We start from the raw sequence: 9,329 nt of genomic DNA on the forward strand, positions 1-9,329 counted from the left end.
ACCTAATTTATCAAATGTGCTATTGCCCAAAAAAACAATAATTAATTATTATTCATATTTTGGCTATCATGCCTTCAGAATTTATTGCGTAAAGCCTGGAATATTATAATATACGAAAAAATACTTGTTCCTACATAAACAGGTGGAAGCAAAATAAAATTCAGTAGAGTTTGGTTCATTGGATTTTACGAAACATGAAATAACATTTAAATAACTTGCTATTATTATACTAAACAGGTAGGAACAAAAAACATTGTATCCCTCAAATAACTTTAATATTTATATATTTTTCATCAATTACAGGTTAAAAAGGAGAAATTAGAAGGCGTAGACAAGACAGGGGACGGTGTGCTGGGTGCTGACGTCATCCGCAGTGAATACAGACTCGTTGCAGCTCCGCCCACGCCCGCTATGCACAGGGAGATTGTTAGCGAATCTACGGTATGTTGCTTTTAAATTATGTTACGATACTTGTGGTGTAAATATGGACGGCTATATGGGTGTTACGCTATTTAAGACGTGTTACGGAGTTTTCCAATTTTGATAAGACCAGAATATAATGTAGTTCATATTAAATGAAACAACCTTTTCATGATGTGCCACGTGTATTAATATCGATTTAATGGATATAAACAATGTGTTGAGTGTCGAATTATGTACTTGACTATCAAATGATGAATTCTGTCATTGTTTCCCTATAATCATTTTAAGACCCATTCTGTAATACACCACAATATCAATAGCTTATCGCAACTTGAATAAGCTTTAAATCATAATTTTCTTTTATCTCTGTCCAGGTATCAGCAGCCACATCCTACCACACAGCGTTAATTGTCCTAGCAGCAACATCCGCCTTCATCATCAGCGTGCTCTGCGTCCTTGTAATGTTATACCGAGCGAGATTACAGAGAGAGCCGCACAAAGCGGAACGTTTCCTCCCAGCCGCTCCTCCAGTGTATGTCCTCTCTGCGGATGAAAAAGCGGAACTAGCGCGAGTCTTACACGCTCAAACAAACGACGACCAGTCGAGAGTGTAGACACACCTTTATTAATTAATTGCATAACTTCATAACTTCTATCGCGGGCCTTGAGCGCGGGGACCGAATCGAGAAATTCCGTAACGAAAAAACCTCACGCTCTCCACTCCGACGGGTGGAGGTGTGGCTTGAAAGCATAGCATGCAATAGCTTTACCGCGGCCGCGGCAGTCCCCGAGTGCCACACGTATTTTTTTATCACTAGCGGTCCGCCCCGGCTTCGCCCGTGGTATATGTTTACGTTTTCTCTCCAAAAGAACAATGCTCGTACTTCATAAATATTATGGAAAAATAATTATCGAAATCGGTCCACCCGTTCACGCGTGATGCCGTGACCAAGGGAAATAGGGATTCATTTTTATATTATGTATTTATCATTTACTTTGTGATCACGTCAGGCCCAGTGCCGCTATTTAACTTTTATTCTGACATTTGACATTTAATAAATCTATAATACCTTTGTGCTTTTGTTTATTGTAAATTGTTATTTTATGTATCTGGTTTATTGCACAATAAAGTGTTAAATAAATAAATAAATATAATACTTTCTCTTTCGTGCAATTTTGATCATGAATATTCGATTAGTGTACATTATTACGATTAGGGGTCCAATTGGCTAAAGTCAAACAACGTTGATGTTCATTATTGTAATAAAATTATGTAAATTCAACACTTTATAAGTGTTATTTAAATTGTCTATGCCGTTTTAAGTACATTTTTAGTTATCTAGATATCACGTTTCAGTATCAATTATGACGTCAAAGTAACTTAATCATTGGCCATCGCCGTTTAGGTAAAAAGCTAGTTACGATCTTCCATTCGAATTTAAGATTATAAATCTTCCAGAAAGGAAATAATTAATGAAACTATGTAAAGGCTGCAAATGAAGCTATTTAAAATGAGAATGTCTGTTGGTATGTTAGCTGTAAGTAGTCTGTAAGATCTTTTGAAGTTAGAGTTCTAACAGACGAACGGCAGAAGCTACTTCAGCCGACGCCACATGTCGACGGCAGACGTCGACGTGTCGGCGGCAGCAGTCCAAACGTCGACGGCTGCCGACAGGTGGCGACGCTTGCAGTGCGTTGACCGCAAACTGCGTGGCGACGCTTGCAATGCGTTGACGGCAAATTGCGTGGCTACGCTTGCAATGCGTTGACGGCAAACTGCAAGCGTTTGACGTTTGTCGTCATCCGTTTTTGCGTATTGACGGCAGCCGTCGACATATTGACTGCTGCCGCCGACTGCCGTCGACATGACTGTGGCGACGGCTGTAGTAGCCTCTGCCGTTCGCAACTTGCCGTTCGTCTGTTAGAACGCTTAGCGCATGGACGTGCGTCATGAGCCTTGACGAACGTCTGTACGTACCTTTAGCTACTATCGTCTAGACTCGCTCTTAAGGAAATTAATATGATTTAAGTACTTAGGTAATAGGAGCGAGCCTCGCCGGGGAGCTAATCTAGTCTATTCGTTTAACCTTCGTATTTTCCTTATTCACACAAGCAATATTATTCGTGAAAATATATTTACTATAATTGTTACACCTTTTTTAATGTAAATAATTTATGTACTTTTGATCTTCACTGCACTCGAACTATAAGTATAGGTGTTCTAGGGACCGTTATTATTTTATTTTCTACTGTATTGTTTTAAGTTTCACATTTATTATGTACCTACCAATAAATGTATGTGTATTATGAATTTATTGAGGAGTAATGTTATGTATTATGTTTTATTATTAAATAGATTAATAAAAGAAATGATGGTTTATTTATACTCCCTTACCAATCTCTTACTAAAATTATAAAATAGTTCCAAAAAATGTACTGTCTGTACATCATTCAGTCAATTATTATTAATTACGCTGTTTAAATTTAAATTTGCTGACACTTATTGTTTTGATAATGCAATATATAATATAATATATATAATATAATTTCTTTGTTTTAAAAAATAAAACCAATATATATGTAGTTCAAATCATATTGTATTCTAAAAGAAAAATAACATAAATAATGCGTGTACAAATAATTAAAATATAAAGTAACAAAAATATAAGAAACATACAAAATTATAAAACAATAATTATACAATTATCAAACGTTTTAACAATCGACCTTGGAAGCAAATATCAAATTATTTCTTCTTCTTCTTATCTTGCGTGGGTCGCTTCTTGACCGGTTTGTAGGGGCCCAGCTCGAGCCGCACGAGCAGGCCGCGCCACCAGGCCTGTATCATGCACGCCGACTTGTTCATGTTCTCCCGGTACAAGCGGTCTGCTTCGCGCTTGTCCTTGAAGCTCACCCAGTCTGTTATTTCTTCGCCGTGTTTCTTGAGCTGGTAAAAGACGAAAGATTTTAGCCGTAATTATATTATGAATAATCCCAAAATTGGTATAAATTGCTGTTGAATTAATTGAGATCAAACGTGGTATGAAATTGCGATTGTGATCTGGATCGACAAAAATAATTACTATATAGAAAATTAAATATAAACTTAACTAAATATTCCTACGTGTCATTTTCAAAGCCATAATTTCTGTATATTTTCCAGACCATGGGCGTAGCCACGGTGGGGCAGGGTGGGGCGATTGCCTCACCCTGGCTTTGACCTGGAAGGTACCTAACCAAATCTAAAAATTGATATATCTAGGTACTAACTACTAAGCATAATATCAGTAAGAAAATTCACACTCGATTCTCGAAAGTCGACAGTCAACATAGAAAATGCGACCTTTTAAATTAGTATTATTTACCTCTAAATTGACTGACTAAAAAATTGTCATACGTCCAGCGACCAAATGGCTGAAGATAACATATTTTTGAATGACACATTTTTGGATCTATTTCGTGGTGTGGTAGGTGAACAATTAAGTAGGTGCTTTGAATAAGAATAATTCGAATAACGAATAAGGCCTCAACTATTTTCTTTTTTCGTGTGTTATAATTCGAATAACACACGAAAAAAGAAAATAGTTGAGGCCTTCGCAAATGCCTTCGCAAATGCCTTCGCAAATGCCTTCGAAAATGCCTTCGCAAATGCCTTCGCAAATGCCTGCGCAAATGCCTTCGCAAATGCCTTCGCAAATGCCTGCGCAAATGCCTTGGAAAATACCTTCGCAAATGCCTTCGCAAATGCCTGCGCAAATGCCTTCGCAAATTCCTTCGCAAATGCCATCGCAAATGTCTTCGCAAATGCCTTCGCAAATGCCTTCGCAAATGCCTTCGCAAATGCCTTCGCAAATGCCTTCGCAAATGCCTTCGCAAATGTCTTCGCAAATGACTTCGCAAATGCCTTCGCAAATGCCTTCGCAAATGTCTTCGCAAATGACTTCGCAAATGCCTTCGCAAATGCCTTCGCAAATGCCGCCGGCATTTGAGGTTCAAAGATCTAGATGTGACTTTGGGTACATACAGTTGCTAGTAACATTAAACATATTATTACTTTTTATTGTTGCCCCACCTGGAGCCCATGGCTAGCTACGCCAATGTTCCAGACCCTTATCAAATTTAACTACTGCTTAATATTAGAAAGTATTCTTGTCTAATAAAATTATTAAAAGTTAACCTTTTCCTCGAGCTGAATTCTACGTTCCTCCGTATTCTCCCACTCGTTCTTTTTAAGCTGGATCTTTAAATCCATTGCCTCCATATCTTTTTCATACTTGGCCATCCAGTGTTCAACTTTATCCAACGTTTCCTGAAAAACAAACAAGTGATAACTGCGTTAAAAACAACCGACTTCAAACTTGCACTTGCAACATTTACGAATACAGACAAAAATGCTCATAAAATAAAAACTACTGAGCCTATCCGAATAATTTTTATGGGACCAATTTGACACCATCCCGCATCTAACAAAAAAAGAATCACGTAAATCGGTTCAGAAACCTCGGAGTAATCGGTGTATATACATAAAAAAAATAAAAAAAAAACATACCGGGCGAATTGATAACCTCCTCCTTTTTTGAATTCGGTTAAAAAAAACGTTTGCAATTGTCAATACAATGGCGTAGAATACTAACTTCATTGTAGGTACTAACGTATAGAATTAGAAAGAGGATTCGGACAAAAAGGGAAGAAAAAAGAAAACGGTAGGTAGATAAATTCATTACGTTTATAAGAATACTAATAAGTAGCTCCACTTCTGTGTGCACGCGTTGCTCTTGGTCGATCTTTTGCTTATAGAATTCGATTACTTGTGTGCAAGGAGCTTCTTTATCCCATATCCTCTGTGTGTGCTGCTCGGTGCGCGCATTTTGCCAGTTTTTGACGTATCGGTCGCAGATTTCTACATTTAACGCTGCGTCCTAAAAGGATAAAAAAATCCAAGTGAAAAAATGTTGTGATAACCAAGTAGAGAACTTACAAATATTGAAATTCACAGGAAATTCATTTCGGCGGTTGAGATGGCAGTTAAGATAAATTTTCTTGACTCAACCTATAGATTTTATAGTCAAAGATGGATGGCTAGATGCGAAGGGAACTGTATGAATATATTTTACCAGCGGTCCGCCCCGGCTTCACCCGTGGTACATATTTCTCAATAAAAGGTAGCCTATGTTCTTTCTCAGGGTCTAAAGATTGTGTGTGCCAAATTTCATCAAAATCGGTCCAGTAGTTTATGAGCCTATTCATTACAATCAAAAAAACAAATATTTCCTCTTTATAATATTAGTGTAGATAAATGATGTGGAAAATGGTAAAACTAATAAAGAAAAACTTATCAAAATAAATATCCTTATCTATAGTCCTTTTCAGCTATGATGATTCCTGTGACACTTCATCGTGTTCCGAATTACGTAGGTATTTTATGTTTAAAACCCCAAAATAATTTTAGTGCATAATATTTTTAATTTATGGCGGCATTAATACAAAAAATTTAAAAATGAAACATCTTAAGCTTATAAATCAAAAACAGTATTGTTTAGTTTAATATAATGAAAAATAAAATAAAAGAACACAAAAATATAATATCTACGCAATTCGGGTACATGAAATGGATCGTTGAAAAATCATAGAGTTGGAAAATCATATAATCGGCGCCCATCTTGTGATCGTTTGTCAATCGAGTCATTCGTCTGTACGAGTGCGTCAGCCTTGTATACAAGTTGCATTTTTATATTGATACTTTATTGTTATTGTTGACTTTTTGTTGCTGTTGTTTGCTAAGTTTCCTTAGTTAATTGTTGGCGAAATGCCGAAAAAACTAATTTTGGTACTTTATTCAAATCGATTTCCTTTCCATATAAAATATTATCGATTATCGGAATCAATTGATATGATTTCAGTAAAGACATCTCTACACGTGTCAAAAATCGATGTGTCACAGAAATCATCTTAGGTGGAAAGGACTATAATCAACCTATACAAAATCAACATTCATGTTAATGTTATGCAGGTTCTATCAGATCATTTATACACTTATTAAAAAGCTATTTCTACTTACTCCAACTTTATTTTTGAGTTCGTCGATGACTGTGTTGCTATCGTAAGTGACGGACTTGAAGTGGTTTCGTTGCTGACGCAGTTGTCGGTTCAAATCACGACGGACTCTTCAATAATATATTTTATGTGTTATTTGTTAATATAATATTTAAAATAAAGTTTACACTTGTGTGGTCGTACTATATTGTACATTATTTATAAGCTATATTCTAGAAAATTAACATATGAGATGTAATTAGTATACCTAATACCTATTGATTGCAAAATTACGTAAAAACAGCGCCTGTTGCTTTTCTAAGCTAAAAATATTTTAAGAAACTTACATCCTATTTTTGGCTTCAATTTCAATCAAATTCTCACGATAGTCGTGTTTATTGTTAATTTTACAAACATGATCAAAGAGTGCATGACATCGGCGATGTTTCGATAGATCCAAGTATGTTTCCTTCAAAACTTGATATAAAAAGTTCCTGGAATTAAGTATCACAATTAGTATTTTTATATGAGTGGTAAGTTATTAAAAATAGTAGTCATATTCACACTCTGGGCTATTATGGTCGGCTTTTGCAATGTACATTCAGAATAAATTAACAGCTAAACCGCACGGAGGCGCGTAGGCGGAGCTGCGAACCAATGGTAATTTGGTCCTTTGAGGATACCTCAACACCCACTTTTAGCGCATAAATTGCTAAAAGTTCTGTTACCTATAATAAACTAAAATAAATATTTTCTATGTAATGTTGTATAAACAATAGTGGTTGAATTACCTACTTGAATGTTTTAGGAAATGGGTGGGGCCTTCGCCTTAGCGCCTTACAAGGATAGGTAACTACTAACTAGGTAGCGTTATACATATTGTGGTAAAACCATAGTAAAACTAAAAGTAAGTATGTAAATATAAACCTGTCGTTTTCCAACTTGTCAATCTTATACTCTAAGCAGCCTAAGTTTTTCGGATCAATGAGGTCCAGCTCGTCTTTAACTTCTTTTCTAACGACACCAAATTTGTCAGCGAGAAGCTGCGTCATTGCGCCCTTTATTTTGTTAAGCTGAAGCTCTGTGTTACATGATTCTACAATACAATACAAACAGAATGTATACCGTTGTATATAGAAAAAACTGATTAATTCAGATGCATTTATGGAAACTATTCGGTTCCATTAAATACTAAAAATGCGTCTTTTCTTTTTCAGATTTTCTTGAGTTATAATTATTATATTATAGACCTATAAAGACGAATTATTTGTGTTTTTAGAGTGTTATAATTTCAAAATAATATGGTTGTGTTTGAGCAGTTTTTATTTGAATGTTATGTTATAAAACTCAAAATTAAATTAATAAAAGTTGTACTTGTTCTTCATCTAAGTAGCAACTAAGCCAAGTTTCAATTTTCTATAATTACTGAATTTGATTACTCACGAAGAATATTTGTTTGCATCATAGCATCTTCTAATATCGTAGCAAACATACAAGCTTTGAAATACGGCAGGCTAAAACAAAGTTCCATTTCAGTTAGATATAAAAATTGCGTAGACTTAAGTTATATTTCTTTTCTCCAATATTCAACATCTACATACACCCTTATACGCATTTTTCTATTCTATGCAAAAAGTCAATACAGATACCTATTTTTGTCTAGTTGATGAAGCTATGAGAAAATTCGTTACACGTAGATAGGTACCAATATTGTTTATTGATGTTACAGGTCTGAGTAACTACTAACACTACGCGTGTGATCATAAAAGATTTTTTATTATAACGTTTTACATATTATATGTTTTTTTCAAAAATACCTATGTCTGTCGAAGTATATCACATTTAGGTCTGTTGAGTCCTGTAAAATCCAAATTTATGTAATTTAATTTTGCATCTAGGGAATAAATACATCAGTACTTATTACTTGATCAAAATTACTAATGTAATTGCGTCATTGTGTAGCAGATATATAAGTTTAGGACAGTTAGAACTTATTTATATAACCATGGACCAATAAACTTGAGTATATTGGGTCCATGATATAACTTAAATAATTGCGGAATCAAGCAATTCTATGTACATAGAGTACTTGAGGACAATTATGTGTAATATGTATGTATAGATTATAATCGGAATTGATAGTGTACTTTTAGAAATTAAAGACTTTTTAACGGATTTTAAACGCGATTTATTAATTAAGTATATTATTTTCCCGACCAGTCTCCCCGTGACCACGCGCGCTCGCTGTAAAGTGTTCGAAACGTCGGGAGAATAATATAATGAATAAATCGCGTTTAAAATCCGTTAGTCTTTAATTTCTAAATGTATAACACTCGCGTAAAATCAAACACTAGAAAATACTATGATAGTGTATTTAACTTTTATTCAATACTAGCTGTTCCCCGCGGTTTCACCCGCATTGCTCCGCTCATGTTGGTATTAGCGTGATGATAAATAGCCTATAGCCTTCCTCGATAAATGGGCTATCTAACACAGTTAGAATTTTTCAAATCGGACCAGTAGTTCCCGCGATTAGCGCGTTCAAACAAACAAACGCTTTATAATATTAGTAAATTAGTATGGATAAGACCTGAGAGGCTTTAGAACTGCTTGTTGACGACATACTGAGGTCACTAGCCCGGCCCCACGGCACACTGTTTATCGTTAAGCTTGAACTAATTTGCAGCATACTTAAAAATAATAAACATTTGTATAAAAAAAGTAAGTAATAAATAAAAATCTCAAAAAATACAAATTCTATAAAATGTATTCAACTCAACACGTTATAAGAATGTGTCAATATGACATGTTTCATGCAAATTAATTTCGTTTTTCCTAGAGCTATTAAAACATTTCTGTAAAAAGTTTCAAAC

General features: G+C 35.1%; 2 protein-coding genes across 5 annotated transcripts in view; one reads left to right on the forward strand and one right to left on the reverse strand.

Moving 5' to 3' along the window:
- Positions 1–1,162, forward strand: part of LOC123699998 (neurogenic locus notch homolog protein 3) — a 66,016-nt gene extending 64,854 nt beyond the window's left edge. For 3 of the 4 annotated variants that reach the window (XM_045647077.1, XM_045647078.1, XM_045647079.1), the window contains 2 exons: positions 304–441; positions 798–1,162. In XM_045647077.1, the coding sequence (XP_045503033.1) occupies positions 304–441; positions 798–1,037 (378 nt within the window). In that variant the 3' untranslated portion in view covers positions 1,038–1,162. The remainder of the gene's footprint in view (positions 1–303; positions 442–797) is intronic. The other variant, XR_006752583.1, reaches the window with a different exon arrangement.
- A 1,983-nt stretch (positions 1,163–3,145) lies between these two features.
- Positions 3,146–9,176, reverse strand: LOC123699699 (dynein regulatory complex protein 9-like). The gene is made up of 9 exons (XM_045646712.1): positions 9,047–9,176; positions 8,274–8,314; positions 7,900–7,970; positions 7,384–7,552; positions 6,804–6,950; positions 6,482–6,587; positions 5,148–5,342; positions 4,601–4,732; positions 3,146–3,370 (listed from the first exon to the last, which is right to left on the reverse strand). The coding sequence occupies exons 1-9, from the start codon at positions 9,143–9,145 to the stop codon at positions 3,170–3,172; spliced, it is 1,161 nt and encodes a 386-aa protein (XP_045502668.1). The 5' UTR covers positions 9,146–9,176; the 3' UTR covers positions 3,146–3,169.
- Between the last annotated feature and the right edge of the window lie 153 nt (positions 9,177–9,329).

Source organism: Colias croceus, chromosome 18 (assembly GCF_905220415.1).
Source record: "Colias croceus chromosome 18, ilColCroc2.1".
In the NCBI taxonomy this organism is placed as follows: Eukaryota; Metazoa; Arthropoda; class Insecta; order Lepidoptera; family Pieridae; genus Colias; species Colias croceus.

Bases quoted from the DNA above. Each gene is read 5' to 3' on its own strand.
- LOC123699699 (XM_045646712.1), bottom strand. From the start codon at position 9,145: ATGCTGCAAATTAGTTCAAGCTTAACGATAAACAGTGTGCCGTGGGGC. The intron at 5,343-6,481 runs GTAAGTAGAAAT...TTATCCTTTTAG, and splicing joins AACTCAAAAATAAAGTTGGA to GACGCAGCGTTAAATGTAGA. The intron at 4,733-5,147 runs GTAATGAATTTA...TTTGTTTTTCAG, and splicing joins TTATTAGTATTCTTATAAAC to GAAACGTTGGATAAAGTTGA.